This window comes from Daphnia pulicaria, chromosome 5, assembly GCF_021234035.1.
Source record: "Daphnia pulicaria isolate SC F1-1A chromosome 5, SC_F0-13Bv2, whole genome shotgun sequence".
Classification (NCBI taxonomy): Eukaryota; Metazoa; Arthropoda; class Branchiopoda; order Diplostraca; family Daphniidae; genus Daphnia; species Daphnia pulicaria.
The window spans coordinates 2,536,656-2,553,922 of NC_060917.1; the positions used below are offsets into that span (position 1 = coordinate 2,536,656).

The 17,267-nt window shown below is 44.2% G+C and overlaps 2 protein-coding genes and 1 long non-coding RNA gene across 3 annotated transcripts; all 3 read left to right on the top strand.

The window, feature by feature from the left end:
• Positions 1–5,429: 5,429 nt before the first annotated feature.
• LOC124341421 lies at positions 5,430–6,004 on the top strand. The gene is made up of 2 exons (XM_046794521.1): positions 5,430–5,679; positions 5,783–6,004. Exons 1-2 carry the CDS (start codon positions 5,480–5,482, stop codon positions 5,946–5,948), a joined length of 366 nt encoding a protein of 121 aa, XP_046650477.1. The 5' UTR covers positions 5,430–5,479; the 3' UTR covers positions 5,949–6,004.
• A 1,695-nt stretch (positions 6,005–7,699) lies between these two features.
• On the top strand, positions 7,700–9,843 carry LOC124341058 (methionine aminopeptidase 2-like). Its single transcript, XM_046793965.1, has 9 exons — positions 7,700–8,024; positions 8,091–8,225; positions 8,296–8,450; positions 8,510–8,621; positions 8,679–8,804; positions 8,867–9,103; positions 9,166–9,340; positions 9,405–9,573; positions 9,669–9,843. The coding sequence occupies exons 1-9, from the start codon at positions 7,754–7,756 to the stop codon at positions 9,750–9,752; spliced, it is 1,464 nt and encodes a 487-aa protein (XP_046649921.1). The 5' UTR covers positions 7,700–7,753; the 3' UTR covers positions 9,753–9,843.
• A 3,561-nt stretch (positions 9,844–13,404) lies between these two features.
• LOC124341561 lies at positions 13,405–16,371 on the top strand. The gene is made up of 2 exons (XR_006918471.1): positions 13,405–15,159; positions 15,381–16,371. It is a non-coding gene; the product is annotated as an uncharacterized LOC124341561 (long non-coding RNA).
• The last annotated feature ends 896 nt before the right edge of the window (positions 16,372–17,267 follow it).

The following is a 17,267-nucleotide window of genomic DNA, read 5'->3' on the forward strand; positions in this document are numbered from 1 at the left end:
AGTTATTTTTTGACTGCGCTTCGGACAGCTCCGCTCGTCTATTACCATTTTGCTTGCCGTTTTCCATTTTTGAACAGCGCGGTCAAAGCGTTTCTACCGAATGGAAGGTATCTCCATCGACCCTCCTAAGGAGAAATTAGGCACACCGGTTTTTTTTAAATCCATTCAGAACCCAATATTGCACAAACTATCCCCTAAGCAATTCAAAAGACGACCTAAAGCGCCAAAATCAGACGATCGTTTAGACGATTACGGGTCCCAGGAAGGGTACGAGGAGGAGGAAGACATTTATGAGGAGGACGCCGCTGAGGATCCAGCCAATTGCCGTTCGTTTGAGGAACAAAGGCAAGAGTGGGCGCATACCAAGAGAAAATCGCTGGCTCGTACGCCATTGAACAAACCGCGGATTTACCCCGACCTCACCCAGGAGGTAGAAAGAGAGGACCCACTCGACGACGGGTCCGACGACGGCGACGACGAATCCGTAGACGAGGCTGGCCCAAGCAAACCTATTAAAAAGACGCGTCGGCTCCGTGTTAAAGGGCTAGCCCCTACTCGCCAGAGTAATCGCCTTAACGAAAAGAACGGCGACCAACCCAGATAGCGCAGTAGTCGAGACACCTCCGTTAGACAATCAGACCGTAACACCGATGCAGGAATCATCCTCGTCTGACAACGACTACTACATCAGCCCCCTCCCGCCCACAAACGCGGGCGAGGATCAAACTTGCCCCGAGGATAAATTAGATACGACCTCTGTTCCCGTGCCAGCTCAGCCGTCTCCAAAAGTAGATGTGAAGCCGTTACCACGGTTACCACTTGTACCTCCTCCACCCCATCCCGCAGTCGATTTGAAACAACGGATAGTTCCAAAACCACCATCTGAGCCCACCAAACTCGAGCCCAGAGAATTCAAAATGGAGAAAAAAGAGACCCCAAATCCAGTCGAGAGGTCGACACTAACTTATCAACAGCATTTTCACAGTATGTATCGTTATTTACGCGACGCTGGTGCTTCAAAGGAAGACGCAGCATACGGTGCAAATCTGAGAGAGAGTTTTGCCTGTGATGTTACATAGCTCAGAGAGAACATTGACTTGCGAAGGTCACCTCTGCTATTAAGGACACAGATGCTATCACACAGCATCTTGAATAACAGAAAGCCACCCCCCCCCCCCCCCCCCCATAGTTGTGTAAAGATTCTGCTAGGCGACATTGTACGTTCTAGGGAAACTTGTTGATGAAACAAGCCCTCCCCTCGTAAACCGAGACGTGCAGATGCCATCAGCAGCCCCCCTCGCATCTGCGAGCGGAGACCACCGCCGGAAGGGCGCAGATAAAGATCAGGTGGCCGCAATAGGCGCAGAATAAGAAGTTTCCCCCTCGCTGTGACAAACCTCCCAAGGTTGAGCAGCTATGTTAACTTTAACTTCCTCCTTTTTTTAAACTCATAAAAGTAGAGTTAGAAAGTCACTGCCGAGAGTGACCTAGAAAAACAAGTGCGCGCATTGACCCCTAGTTTCCCACGTAGACGCGCATAAAAATAGATGCCAACCCCCAGCATCCGACTAGTTAATAAATAGGCTGACAAAATAGACAACGGGCAGTCTTTTTTTTGTTTCTGTGCTAAATTGTTGCTGCTGCTCTTCCAGCCGTGGCGTCCCTTCCTCATAGCGTCCTTCTAGCATAGATCGCCATTTTACTCTTCTTCGCCCTCGAGTAATTTCCACGTCTGTTGACTGTCCATAACATCATGTGTCAATTAAGGTAATACAACGAGTTCTCGACTATTAATATTAGTTCTTCTTTTTATATATATTAGTATTTATTTTTATGCGCAGAGTTTTCCTCTTATGGGAGAACTCTGACAGTTGACAAACCCCCCACGACCGACTCCCTATGTTAACTCTAACTACGGCCTTTATTTAGACTAAATATAAGAGAAAACTAGCTAGTAGAAAAAACCCCCTGTTATGCTGAAAAGATACACCAGGAAGTCCAATGACCTGGAGTGAACCCACAGAGACGCTTGGGAATATCACCCCCGCGTCAGCTTCTTTTCCGCGCGCAACATTGTTTACCAAACGTGATAAATAGAACCCGCAGTTTAACTAGAGTTAGTCTTTTTTAGTAGTTGAAGGAAGAACGGTCGTCTCTCTCTCTCTCTCTCTCTCTGTGTGTGTGTCTTCCTGCTGGTTCCAAGTATCCACCTTCTTTAATACGTTTCGCCTTCCAGTTCCCATCTGCTGTCTCCCCGATCAATTGACAAAATGCGGTAATACAATTCTTTCTCATTTATTCTTAGTTCTTCTTTTTTATGCGCAGAGTTTTCCTCTTATGGGAGAACTCTGACACTGTGCACTCTTAGTGGCCAAACAGCCAGGCCTACGACTCCGGATGCCGCCCCAGTCTGTCCACCTGAATCGAGTCAAAGTTATTATAATAGTCGGAAGTTATTATTGAGTCAGCAACAGCAAACCATGGCTCTTTTGGCACAGGTGCCCGCCTTTAACGGGTTGGGTTCCACTAAATTCGAAGATTGGATACAGCACTTCGAACGAGTGATGGACACGTCTGAATTCGAAGAGGGAAGGAAGATGAAAATGCTTTGTTCAAAACTTTTTGGTACCGCGGGAGACTGCGTCTCCACTTTTCAGTCAACGCTGGACTCCTGTTCAGTCAATACCAGGCTGTTCAGTCGGTCTGGTGTTGGCTCACTCCTTCTAGAGCTTAGTCTTTCTAGCTCTTTTTCCGTAGTTTAATTGTCACTAGTTATGCAGGCGAGATGAGGCCTCAGGCAGTACGCTGGGAGTTATTCCCCGTCTGTATGGCTGGTGGCAATCGGCTATATTCTTTGTCTATCCTGTCTGACCTTATTTGTGTGATTGTTAATTGTATTGCCCGGCTCATGCTAGAGAAGTCTCGCGCTTCGCATGTAGTCTCGTAAAACTCATATGATTCAATATAGATTATGTCCCTTTCTAATTAATCTTTAAGTTGAGGATTGAGCGGAAACCGTCACACGGCCTATCCGTCCAATTCCTTACACCAGGAACGTTTCAGCGATTGTTGAATTTCGTGCTTAGATGTGTTTTAGGAAAAAACTTGTTTAGTGTATCTTGACGACATCATCGTGTTCTAGAAACCCCGGAGGACTACTTCCGAAAACTAAAGCTAATCTTCGCCCTATTAGACGAGGCCAATCTAAAAATTAAACTGTCGAAATGTAAGTTTCTCCGCAAATCCGTACAATATTTAGGGCATATCATCTCAGCTGACGGTGTAGCCCCTGATCCATAAAAAGTAGATTAATTTCGTAATTATGCCCAGCCGACTACCGTTGTCGAGTTGCAATCCTTTTTGGGACTTGCGTCCTATTATCGTAGGTTTATAAAGAATTATTCCACCATTGCTCATCCCCTTTTAAAACAGTCGAAAGTGAAACCTAAGGATAAGATCGTTTGGGGGGGAAGAAGAAATTAATGCCTTTGAAAGTTTAAAGAATAGTTTATTAACAGAACCCGTGTTAGCATACCCCGATTTTGCCAGGGAATTCATCATCTTTACAGACGCCAGTAACTACGGTGCGGGGGCTGTCGCAAATGCACGAAGGGAAAGATCGGCCAATTGCGTACGCCAGCCGACATTTCAACAAAGCTGAGCTCAACTACTCTACCATTGAGAAAGAAGCCGCTGCAGTCGTGTTCGGAATTCAGAGATTCCGACACTACCTACAAGATCTTCACGCCGACTCCTTTCGACCGTCACGCGCCTTACAAGCCTTACATGCTGCCGTCACCATCACTTGACTCCCCCGCCACCAGATGTCTCCCCAGTAAGTCCCGCCCATTCTCTCACTCTTACTCTTATTTTCTTACTCAGCTGTCCCGTCGTTTCGGACCGTCTCTCTCCCCTGTCTCGTGAAAGTAGTAGGCCATCGGCCGACCCTTTCGCCTTATAGGCTGGCAGACGGGCAGACCTTTACAATATGAAGCAACAAACAAGATTCAGTCGAGAACTGCTAGATCAAAATTTGTTGTGCCAATCGAATAATAATCTATTGATAGTACGTTCGTTGTGAAAAGCTTTCTGCGCCAATCAAATAATATTGTTAAGGATCAACTCCTCGAATACAAAAAACCAAGTCCCCACATTTGGTGGCAGCGATATTTTTCTTCTTTTTAGCGTTTCCCTTGTCCCATATGAATCCTGGGATGGGATCTATTGACGGTGCCGAGGAACCAGAGATCATTTGTTATAAATGTGGCTAGACAAACCACAAAGCTAGAGAATGCAGGACGAGAATACTTCAGAACCCACGTGAAGTTTTCTACGTCAAACAAATAATATTAGTTGCATTGCAAACAAATGCAATCGAAACTGCTAGATTAAAAATATTTCTGTGCCAAGAGATAATAACCCATACGGTACGATAACCGTCGTGAAAAGCTTTCTATGTCAAACAAATAATATTGCAAAATGCCGCAAAATGCAGATCTTTGTAACTCAATCGAGAACTGCTAGATTAAATTTTTTTGTGCCAAAAAACTATACGGTACGATCACTGTCGTGAGAAGCTTTTATGTCAAACAAATAATATTGCAAAATGCAGATCGTTGCAAGCAAAATTCAATCGAGAACTGCGCTAGATCAAAAAATGTTCTGCCTGTGCCAATCAAATAATAACCTATACGGTACGATAACCGTCTTGAAAAGCTTTCTGTGCCAATCAAATAATATTGCTGAAAATCAGCTCCTCAGATTCAGTCAAAAACTGCTAGATAAATTTTTTGTGACAATCATGTATACATTGATAAGTCGATAGAAGGAAGTTGCTATGATACTTTAAAGCGGGTACCGAAGGAAAGATTTATGGGGAAGAATATTGAATACAATATCAAACACCCTACGATAAAGCTGTAGAAAGGAAAGGGAGAGTCAATTCGAAGCTTTGCATGTTGGAAAGATAAACTATTAAAGAAGGATCAATCATATTGTAAGGATCCATCGACCGGATCACGCTACCACGTCCCTCAATCAACGCCACCTCCCAACTTTTTAGTCAAAATCTATTTTTTCTTTATGTTGTCTATACAATGAAGTCGACTCCTTCTTCTAGCGGACATTAAAAAAAAACCTTTTTCCTTCCTTCGGCGCGTATGCAAGAGTTTCCGAAGGCCTTTTCTAACCCCCCGAGAAAGAAAACCAACCAACGAATTGGTAATCACGCAAGAGTTTGTGGACCAGCAGTTAGGGACAACCACTGCGCAAGAAGGGGAATTAATTAATATAGATACAACCTCACCTCAAGACACAGGGGCGATCCCCAAGATTAAACCGACCGCTTCCATTTCCACCCCTGGTGAAAGTTCACTAGTCAGGGTTGAATTGGTGTAGTCAACTCCACCATGTTGTCAATCTCTTTTTATTTAGTTGTCGAAATGGTCGCTGTTGTTTCAGTTTGATTTTATTAGTCGAAATGGAGCCTTCGCAGAAACATGCTCTTGAACTCGCGTTGCGATATTTTTATATTCCAGACGATGTTCATTTGTCTGTTACTGATCGTCTTCGATTTAATTGGTTACTGCAGCAGCCGTTAGCGAGCTGGCAGTTCTTAACGTTGCAGGAATTCCGTTCTCGAGAATTTGTTCCTCCCAACATGTGCGAGCGTCTATTTGCGTAAGTTTTTTTTTCATATTTTCTTGTCATGTTTGTTGCGGTGGTTGTTTCTTCTGGTTTACGGACTTATTCGTTTGTTTTATTTGTTTCTTTTTTATTTTAGGCGATATCCTGGTTATGCTAGGTATCGGAAACATTTCGATATCCCGTCGGCTCGTTTCTTATGGTATTGCGAGTCGGGAGTTGATGTTTTCTTCCCCGACGGAATTATCTTCGCTGGAGAAGAATTGGAGTTTCCCGATATAGGCCGGCTCCACCTCGGCGATTAATATTTATTGTAATGTGTCGTTTTATTCCATCAATTCGTGTTTTTGTGTTTGAAAAATACAATGTGGAATGAAAGTTTGTGTCTTGTTTGCTAGTTTTTTCATTAACAGGAACATTAGGGGAAAACTTATTACTACGAGTAGCAAAATAGGGAGGAAAATATATGGGCAAATTGTATGACGGAAAGTGAAAGTATATTGAATGTCGGGGAAAAATAATAATTTCTAGTTGCAAATCGGGGGAGAAAACGAATGATAGAAAATTAAATTCGCTTGAATTGCGGGGGGAATCGCAGAATGAAGGGTTTTTTTCCTTTCACCCCTGTCTAGTGAAAGTAGTAAGCCACTGGCCGACCCTTTCGCCCGATAGGCTGGCAGACGAAAGGGCCTTTACATATGGTGGCAGCGATGGGATTCATCAACTAACGAAACACCGTATTTCGTAAATCACGGCCGAGATCCCGTCCTCCCCATTGACCAATTCTTACGCGTTCGCGTTCGCAAAATGCAGATCTTTGTAACTCAATCGAGAACTGCTAGATTACATTTTTTGTGCCAAAAAACTATACGGAACGATCACTGTCGTGAGATGCTTTTATGTCAAACAAATAATATTGCAAAATGCAGATCGTTACAAGCAAAATTCAATCGAGAACTGCGCTAGATCAAAAAATTTTCTGTGCCAATCAAATAATAACCTATACGGTACGATAACCGTCTTGAAAAGCTTTCTGCGCCAATCAAATAATATTGCTGAAAATCAGCTCCTCAGATTCAGTCAAAAACTGCTAGATAAATTTTTTTGTGACAATCATGTATACATTGATAAGTCGATAGAAGGAAGTTGCTATGAGACTTTAAAGCGGGTACCGAAGGAAATATTTATGGGGAAGAATATTGAAAACAATATCAAACACCCTACGATAACTGTAGAAAGGAAACGGGAGAGTCAATTCGAAGCTTTGCATGTTGGAAAGATAAACTATTAAAGAAGGATCAATCATATCAATGGATGAATATTAGAGCATACGAAACAGCTTCACATATTAGTTTCTTATGTGAAGCTGTCTCTTATACTCCAAAAATTCATTCACCAAAATGAACATTTCCCGGACATCGGAAATCGGTTAACCGATAAATTAGTATCCACTGTGTAATTTTGCTTTGCAACACAGAGAAAATGGTATCTGAGTCCTCTACTGCAAACTCACTTTTACCTAAACCTCTATCTCGTATTCACTGTAGTGGTGCTCCATCAACAGCTGAATGAAGACTGACAGAAAAAATGGGAAACGCAAAATAATTTATAGGGATAGAGAGAGAAATAGAAGAAAACAGAAACGAAGCCGATAGGTTACTTGAGCGTGGAAGGCCATAGAGATAGAGCCTTGAAGGTTCACCCTGGGGAATTGGGGATGGATGAACGGTCCGTTGACCTTACTTGTATTTGTAAAACCCTATCTTTCAATATACATTTTAAAAATATACAACCCCGAAGGGAATAACTTTTTAAAAATTTTCCAACGTTTAAGGCATTCAGATGTTCAAGCAAGGTCAAAGCCAGGCCAGGGTCATTGTAATTAGAATTGCTTTTTTCGGAGGGAAACAGTAAATTTTCACATTATATTTAAAGAAAAAAAAATAATTTTAATCGTTTAGCTAGCAAACACCGTCAAATTGTTAGTTATGGTTATGAATATTTAATTTTAATTTTTCGAACAAATTTTCACTCTGCATTTGAGTACTAGAAGCCTCTGCTAGCCAGACGTTTATCGAGCGCAGTTTCGTCGCCTGCGATTTTGTGTAAGATGGCGGCATCCTTGAAGAAAAACATGAAAGTCAGTGAGTCTAAAGAACAAGATGATTCGGACCATTTAGAAGACGAAAATGGCGAAAACCTACCGAACGAAAATAATGGCGAAGTAAAAACCAAAAAGAAAAAGAAGAAGAACAAGAAGAAACCTACTCCGGCTTCGACCGAAGTGAATGGTCAAGACACCAATCACGTTGAGAATGAAATCACGAAAACCAAAGGAGATCTTGGCCAGGACGAAAAAGATGATGAGGATGCTGTAGAAGGTAATTAAATGGCCTAAAAATTTCCCAAGCAAAATATGCCATTTATAATAAATCTCATTCTCACAGGTGAAGGTAATGGTGCCGTAAAAAAGAAGAAGAAGAGCCGTTCTAAAAAGAAGAATCCTGCTGTCAGTAACGTTGTAACAGTGAAAGGTCAAACAGATCCTCCAACAATCCCAATTGTTGAACTTTTCCCTGATGGTAACACTACACCTGACATTAATTATTCCAAAGTGGGCTTGGGTCAGTTAAAATTTGTATTTGATTTCAGGCAACTTCCCTGTTGGTGAAGAAATGGAATATCCTGTTGTAGGGGATGATAGAACAGCTAAAGATCGCTTTACAAGTGAAGAAAAAAAAGCTCTTGACAGAGCACAGATGGATATTTACAATGAAGTCAGATGTGCTGCTGAAGCCCACCGTCAAGTACTTAATAGCATGCATTTACTGTGGTATTTTTATTACATTTTTTGTTATGATTCTAGACCAGGCAGTACATGCAGCGATATATTAAACCAGGAATGACTATGATTCAAATTTGTGAAGAACTTGAATCAACTTCTCGTAGACTAATTGCTGAAAATGGACTTCAAGCAGGTTGATACATGTCATTTATTACATTAGGTGAGCCTTTTATAAAACACTTTCCATTAGGGTTGGCGTTTCCAACTGGATGCAGTTTGAACCACTGCGCTGCTCACTACACACCCAATGCTGGAGACACCACTGTCTTGCAGGCAGATGATGTATGCAAAATTGATTTTGGAACTCACGTCAACGGTAAGTACAATTGTCTCACGTATTAATTTGTATCCTGCTTGTCTGAGTCTTATTCTTCTCAGGTCGAATTATCGATTGTGCGTTCACGTTATCGTTCAACCCCAAGTACGACCGACTGCTTGAGGCCGTTAAGGATGCCACTAATACCGGCATTAGAGAATCGGGGATCGATGTGAGGCTCTGCGATATTGGAGCTGCAATCCAGGAAGTCATGGAATCTTACGAAGTGGAAATCGACGGAAAGACGTATCAAGTCAAACCCATCCGCAATCTGAATGGACACTCGATCGGACCGTACCGTATGTTAACGTTTATACGAGCATTGTGAGGCGCTGTTTTTATTATCCTTTGAACAATGCAGGAATCCATGCTGGAAAAACTGTTCCAATCGTTCGTGGCGGTGAAACTACACGCATGGAGGAAAATGAATTTTACGCCATTGAAACGTTTGGTTCCACTGGTCGCGGATACGTTCACGATGACATGGAAACGTCTCATTACATGAAGAACTGGGATGTGAGCCACGTTCCACTAAGGTACATTTTCAGCTGACGTTTACGCCCAATTGGATTGTTTTAAATACTGGCGATCGTTTGACAGGTTGGCGAAATCGAAGCAGCTGTTGAATGTCATCAATCAGAATTTTGGAACGCTGGCCTTCTGTCGTCGTTGGCTGGATCGACTCGACCAAACCAAGTACTTGATGGGGCTGAAAGACCTGTGCGACAAAGGGATCGTGGACCCTTATCCACCTCTCTGCGATACAAAGGTAAATGATCCTTGGCTTTGGGACCCCCAATTATTATTGGTTACATTTATTGTCATTTCTAATTCATTTCTATTGTCATACCTTTATTGTCCTAGGGCTGCTACACGGCCCAGTGGGAGCACACGATCCTCCTGCGACCGACCTGCAAAGAAGTCATCAGCCGCGGAACCGACTATTAATTCTCTCTCTCTAATTCGAATTCTCTCGTTTGTTTTGTCCAAATTAACATGGGGGATAAGCGCGATTATTTACAATCTCTTTTGCCTACCATTTTTATTGTCCTCTTAATGACGCCGAGATATTCGTGTTGGCCATTACTTCTTGCCATCAAAGTTGCTTTCAACAGTTTTGGGTCCGTTCAAAAGATGGCTTTTTCTGGGGTTGGAGGGAATGAGTATGCTCGTCATTCCATTGGAAGAATATTTAGAAAATAATGATGACAAATCGAGTCTTTGTGGCCTCTGGCACATACTGATATCCAATTTGGTCTTCCTTTCTCTGGCCAAATACTCCTATGATGTCGACTGATGATGAAAGGGGTTTGAATGTTGTACGCGCCAGAAGGGAGGAAATAATAGTTTTTGTCTGTTTTGTTATCCAGCGAATATTGAAAGAGAAACGAGAATGGGAAGAGGAAAATAGAACCGAAAAAAAGAAAAAAATAACATCGTGTGGTGTCGCACGCCATATTGAGAGTTGTCCATTTTTTCTTTGGTTGTTGAATTTTTTCGTTAGTGCATCATCCCTGCAGTGGAAGAGTAACTTGAAGAGGTGGGGGGGGGGAAGTAACTTGCATTGCGGAATGTATACCTTCAAGACTGGAGGGGGGGGGAAGAGAGTATCTGGTTGTCGTGTCAATATTGGTCTTCTCTTGGGGACTGTGTCATCGACAATATTGCGACCTCGCCCCCTAAGCAAACACACACACTACATCTAACCATTCTTCATTGTTGACTGTAGGGTTCCGTCGTCGTCGAGTGTCGTCTCATCCCGAATTGGTTTGGGTGGTGACGTTGCAGCCATTTCTCTTCCTTTCCTTTTAGGAAATCATTTCCAGCAGGTACACACATCATCAACTCGGATTGACACCTGCGGTGCAATACAATTCGATCGACTGCGAGTTCCACATTTGCCCGTTTGTTGGGACTTTAATGAGAGACTTTGGCCAACGAAAAATGGACACGCGTTCGTTCATCATGGAGGAGGCGCACACACCCAAAACCCACCCACTGACTCTTGTGTGGTGGTGTGTGCCAGGTAGTAGTCTGCGTCTGTCGATCGACTGTCCAGCGAGTTGATGGATGGCCTCTCCGTCCATTATTGATAACACGCTACGAGCTAGTCGTGCAGTGCTTGGAACCTACCTACACGCCACACGGACCCGCCCACTTTTGCCCCCACCTTGGCGCTCACCATCTCGCCCAGTCACAGTCGGCGAATAAATTAGTTGCAAGTGAAATGAGAAACAAAAAGAAACAACAAAATACGCACGTCACACTCGATCGGCAGCGTGACTGAACGGTCCGCCTTTTGTTCCCGCTCCGTGTGTGTGTGTGTACATCTTCCGTCCGTTTTCCTCTTTTGTGAACGCAGTTAACAGCAGCGCGTTGGAGGAAGGGGGGAGGGAAATAATAATATAATAATAATAAAAGAAGGCTTGGAAAAAATAACGAAAAAACAAAAGGGCAATCCAATATGCATGGGTGGAAACGTCGAAAAAACATTGACCGATTGAATTCCGGCGCGGACGTGAGGGATCGTTTGGTTTTTTGAACGACGGCGAGTCGAGAGAGACGGGGGCCGGATGTGATTGCGGCCACCACCCAATCGAAATGAGACAAATACGAAACAGGTGTCGCTGACAAATGAAAACTGGGAAAAACTCAAATTTCATCTACTAAAGGAGGAGTGGGACGAACCGGTTGAGAGCTGGGAAATGAAACCATAAAAATGACGTCATTTACCCGCCTTGCATTTCCAAATGTTGAACAAAGAAATCATAAAAATAAATAAATAAAAAAACGGATCCCTTTTGGTTTCCTTTCACCGTCATTATTCATGGGGATAGCGCCCCGTTTAAAAACCACCGACGAACCCAGGAGACGAAAGCCGTTTCGTGTTTTGACGAGATGGGCCATATGCGCGCGCCGAGTTGATTGTTAAGGTACACAACATTTATTTTTGTAAAAAGAAAAAGAAAACCGGTTTTGGGCGAAAAGCGATCGGTACCTCTTTGGTTTCCAGCAGAAAATGTTGCGTCGATGTTTTGGCATTTTAAACCTGGGAATTTGGTAGAAAGAAAAAGGTAGCGTAGTCGAACACAAACAACATGTGAAGAAGAAGAAGAAGGAAACAAAGCGACGAGTGGAGGGGAAGAATTCATTTGGGCTGCGTCATCAGCACGCGTTTGAATCACGATGCGCCCAGCAGTCGGGATGCTGGGGTAGTAGCTCAAGATAAAAATCTCAACTGCCCATTCATCATAATGTCAACTCATTCTCTTCATCTTCTCTTGTAATTTTTTCTTTCGGGTTTCTTTTTACTACACGGCGAGAGCAGAGCTACCACCCACCCTAGATATCCCCTCCCGGGGTTGATTTCACATCACGTCTATTCCCGTTTATTCAAATGTTTCCCAAAAATATTCTGATCAATTTTTCCATCCTCTGGCAGCAGCAGCCAGGTATCAATCGAGACGAGAAAGTTGTGGCCATTTCTCTATCTTCCATCAGGCAGGCTCTTCCAGGTCCGCTGGCCGGAGGTGTGTGTATCCATCCACAAACACGCATGAATCTCAGCTAGCTATGGTAATTATTTATTTATGAGAAAACGAACCAACCCCTCGAACTCGTGGGAGGTAGAAACCCGTGAATGTATACACACACACACATACGTACACACACTGTGTGTGTGGATATACACTATACATGCAACGTGTCGGCGGATAGGCTCTCTGCGCGTCGCCAACAACAACCAGGAATTATTCGATAAGAAATTGAGGAACATTCCCATTTCTCTACCAGCAGTTCCGGCATCAAATGAGAAAGAAGAAGAAAGGCGTGGGCTGCTCTTGCTGATGGCCGGACCAAGCCCCGGCCGGCACTTGGCATCAGTTTGACATTTGTTCAAGATCCTCCTCTCTATACTCTACCGCTCACGCTCTCTCGTCTGATGCCCAACCCTGAAATTTAGATATTTTTCTTCTTCTTCCCTCCGTGAGTGTGTGTGCCTCACCTTTCTTTAGAAACGCTCGGCGCGCATCACGCCAGTTATTTTCGTTTTATTCTTTCACAGTCGACTGGCCATCTTGCGTCTTGATCGGCAATCTCACGCTCACACCTTTTTTTCTTCTCTTGGTGTTTGCGCATAGGCCCCAGGTTTTTTGTCCTGGACACCTTATCCCGACCAAGATATTCTATATCCTCGTGCAACGTGTTATAATATTAACGGCAATAGCTTAGCCTCGTCACTCTTCTGGGAAAGTGCGGGATCCTCCTATCAGCCAGGGGACTCGACCGTTCAAGATCATCCAGTCACCGTTTCTTGATTACTCCGGTTTGGACCGAATAAGAGAAGAAGCCCAACAGCAATAATACCTTCGTTCTCTTCTTCTTATTTCTTTTTCCCCCTTCCACCTTGTACACATTGCGTGAATAGCTATAGGTGTGTGTGTTGGTTCGTTTTTCTTTTAGCCCGAAAAAAAAAGAAAGAAAGAAAAGAAAAAAAGTGAAACGCCCAGTACCACCTGGGACCGGGAACGTTGTGAGAGAATATAAGGAAAAAAAGGGCGAGAGAGAGAGAGGGAGGATAACCCACGCGTGGAGTCGGGAAACAACTTTAGTCTTGATTGCGTCTCCGTCCCGTTCGGTTGCGTCGTCCAATCGATGCCGTTTTTTCTACTACACTCTCCACACCCGAACGAACGAACGAACCCCTTTTTCGGTTATCCTTATTTTGTTTTGGGGGAGACTGTTGTTGTGCCGCGAATTGATACGAACGTAGAGAAACGTCAAAGTGTGTTGTTGTTGTTGTTGTTGTAGCCGAGTTGTAGATGCTCTTTCGATATTTTGATATGGGGCGAGCGCGTGACTCGACCTCATCCGTGACTCGGGGAAAAATAACAGGAGAGACCCACCCTCTTCCCAAGTTGGGGCCCCGGTTATTTTCTCTTCTTCTTTTCCCGATCTAATTCTTATATGTCTTTGCTACTCCCCTTTATGATTGGTTTTGATTGTTGGCCCTTTTTCTTGTCACGGCTTTTTTTTATTATTTCCGATTTTTCGGCTATTCTCTTCTAATAGACTCACGTCAATTTGACGTGAGCGCCATTGAGCAATTTCCTACTACTCCCCCACATCAACGGCCTTGTTGTCGTTTTTGATTCCGATCGATCCGCATCAAGTCTATTTGTTCCGTGCACTCGAGTCTGCCAGCAGTGCTGCAGGATGATGTGCGTCTGTCGTGAGTGTGTGTCTGTCTGTGTCTGGGTCGGCTGTGTGTGTGTGTGGTTGGTGGGGGGCCGTGACGAGGACGAAGCCGCGGGAGTGACTGCTGGAATGGAGGGTTTCGCGCGAAGGCAAGATGTCGGCATAGCTGACGTGATAATCCGAGTGTAGCTGTGTTACATCGTGCCAACGTGAACCGCTCCCAATGACTTCACCCGCCGCCGTCCATCCCGCGGACTAGTTGTCCAACAACAACTGTCTCATCGTCCGCTTATTTTTTCTATATTTTCTCCTTTTGTCATTTCCAGCCGAGAATTTCTTGTTTGCTGATTGTGTCGTTCACCTTTTGTCCCCCCCTGACAAGGTGGGCGGATGCTCCGCTTCCTCGTCTGCATCCGCCCGTTTTTGATTTCGTTGATTCACGCTGAGGCCTTTTGTTTCTCCATCTCTGATTTCTCATCTTCAGGTGGTGATTTCATTCCGCGTGTCTAACCTTCATCCTCTTTTTTCTCTTACCTGATTCCGCCCCATCCTCTCTAGCCGAGCCGGGCTTGGCTGGGCTGGGCGTGATGTCAATGAACGATTTGCGCGATCCGCCATCGCTAGATTCTGACATGATGAGCCCCAGCGATGACGCCATTCCCTTGTCGGGACAAGCCAGACCCGCCACAACCAAACATTCCAGTACAACTCTGACGTTCCTGCCGGCCCGGCCAGGCCCCGTCCTTCTATAATAACCAACATGACGCCGTGGACAAAAGGTAAACAGGTATATAAACGCAACCGCGAGAAGAGCAACAGCAAACAGTTTCGCATAGTATCTGCACACGCAGGATCAGCAGCTGGGCCATGTCTCGTGCCGCCGCGGTATTATAAACTCCAATTTCTTACAACTTTTCTTTTGTTATTATTATTATTATTATTATGATTTGGGTTGGGCGGGTGTTTTTTTTCGATTCACGACCCTCTGTGACCTGCGTGAGTTTGCCGCCTTCTATTGACACCCGCCGCCCAATATAGTCAACTCATAACTCTTGCAATCAGCAGCAGCAATCCGCTATAGGATCGTCTAGCAGCAATTGAATGCTGACTAATAATCCAGCGGATGGCTATAATACGTCGCAGCACAGGAGAGAGAAACGTGAGATGATGTCGATTCATTTACCTTTTTCACTTGGTTTTATCTCGTTATATTACGTGCATTTTTGGCTTCTTCTCTCTTTTCAATGTTTGTGCCGTGATATCAGTTTCCTGTTGTTGTTGTTGTTGACGTCCCCCCATCCTTCTCTCACTCATCTTTTTTCCTATTTTTTGATTCTTTCATTCTCTCCACAACATAACGGCCATCATCATCACTCACAGCGCGGCCGATCCATTCGAGATTGAGGTCGTCCAACATATTGCGCGCGCCCACCCCGTCTGCATCATATGCGCCTACTACAACAACAGCAGGGGAATTATGAATGATAATCACCCGGTTATTATGCAGTCAAACCTAATATCGATAATTTGAATACATACCCAAAGAAAAAACAAAAATTTCCCTTTTCGACTGGAAAGGCCGGCCGGTACGTTTTCCTTGACCATCTGATCTCACCGGCGGCGGCTCTTTTTCTCTCCACGTGCCGCACTTGGAGCAGGAATGCCGCCGTCAACATGTCCAATCAACGGCTGGAGATTATCTCAGCCAGAGTTATGTAACACGTCGTCATTTAATCGAGTTTAGAGACGAGCCAATCACGTCGTCGTCATCGCGGGAATGTTTGAATCGTGGCGCTCTTTTTTGGGTGACAGATCGATACATAACCGGGGCTAAAGTGACTGCTGCAGTTGAGGCACCGTCGTGAGCAGCAGCAGCAGCAAATAACCAAGTTATACAGGAAGAAAAAAAGATGAAGGAGCAGCAGCAGAGATTTGTGGTGGTGGCCCGACCAAGAAAATATAAGATTATGGATGGCACAGACATATCAGCAAGAGAGGCTGCAACTTCTTTTTTTCTTCCTATCTCGACTGTACGTCTGCCGCTTGTTGTTCCGCGTGACGAATAAATCGTTTTCTTCTTCTCAACTCCTATTGCGGATGCGATCGATGAGATTTAGAGAAGACGTCAACGGCCACCACCGGCGTTTGGAGTAAAATCACGACTTGTGTGTGACCATGTACATCTTCTTCTTCTTCCATTTTTCTATCAAAAACCGCCTTCCAATTGATCAACTACTGAAATCCCCCGCATTCTCGTCGTGATTCATCCAGTCCCGTTTTCTCCCATTTATTATTACGCTGTTGCCTGTTGGTGATGAGATGGACTATGGGCCATTTTGCTGGTCGAAAAATACACCGCACTATTATTGTATATTCTGAATGTTGTTTACTCGCGCGGCCAGGTGTTAACTATATTGTCTTGATTTTGACGTGAGCGTTCAACCATTTTCCCAGCCACCTCTTCTTCTTCTTCTTATGCGGTCGACGTGTGTAAAACAATCCACGGACGGCATTGTGTATCATTTACAATCGACCGCAATGGCGACCGCACCATTCTCTTTTCATCCTATTCCTGGAAAATACATGTGTACACGTACACGTACGTACAGCAGCAGCAGACCAATGGCAAAAACTCAGCTTGATTCCCATTTACAAGTCGTGAAAATCAAGGAGGGGCTGGCTGGGGTTTAGTTTTGCATATATGATGACAGCAGAGGGCGCCAGCTATGTAGCCTGCGGGCCTCTGCGGCCTCAGCAACGCCATAAATGAGCATGTATCGTTGTCTCGGAAAAATGTGTGATGCGAGCACGTTGGTATCGCGAGGTATAGAGAATATAACCAGAGAGAGAGAATTACATTTATGGGTGGTTGAAGCCGGCCCAGCAGCTAGTGTTTCTACCGGGTGACGTGATCTCCCTTCCCTTCGTACTATGACCAGCCACACACACGCATCATCACGTAGTGAAGACTCTCACACTTATACGTCCAACACGCTCCATCTTCTTTTGTATTTGTGTGTGTATGAGCCCTTGATTTCTTGGTGGTGGTAGTGGCCGTCCAGGATCACCAAAACGGATAAATCTAATCACGCGCGCGCAGGTTTTTGATTCACGCTGAGTTGCCTTTTCATGTTTTGTTTGTTCCAAACTCGAGCCAAAAAAAGAAGGTAGAAAAGAAAAGAAAAAAAGAGATTTGGGTGCCAAGTAAATAACCTCTTACATGGTGAATCACCTTTTCTTCTTGTCAAAAAGAATAGAAGGAAGTTA

Coding starts and splice junctions, on each gene's coding strand:
- LOC124341421 (XM_046794521.1), top strand. CDS start 5,480: ATGGAGCCTTCGCAGAAACATGCTCTTGAACTCGCGTTGCGATATTTT. Junction 5,680..5,782: donor ATGTGCGAGCGTCTATTTGC/GTAAGTTTTTTT, acceptor TTTTTATTTTAG/GCGATATCCTGGTTATGCTA.
- LOC124341058 (XM_046793965.1), top strand. CDS start 7,754: ATGGCGGCATCCTTGAAGAAAAACATGAAAGTCAGTGAGTCTAAAGAA. Junction 8,622..8,678: donor TGAAAATGGACTTCAAGCAG/GTTGATACATGT, acceptor ACTTTCCATTAG/GGTTGGCGTTTCCAACTGGA. Junction 9,104..9,165: donor ACACTCGATCGGACCGTACC/GTATGTTAACGT, acceptor TGAACAATGCAG/GAATCCATGCTGGAAAAACT.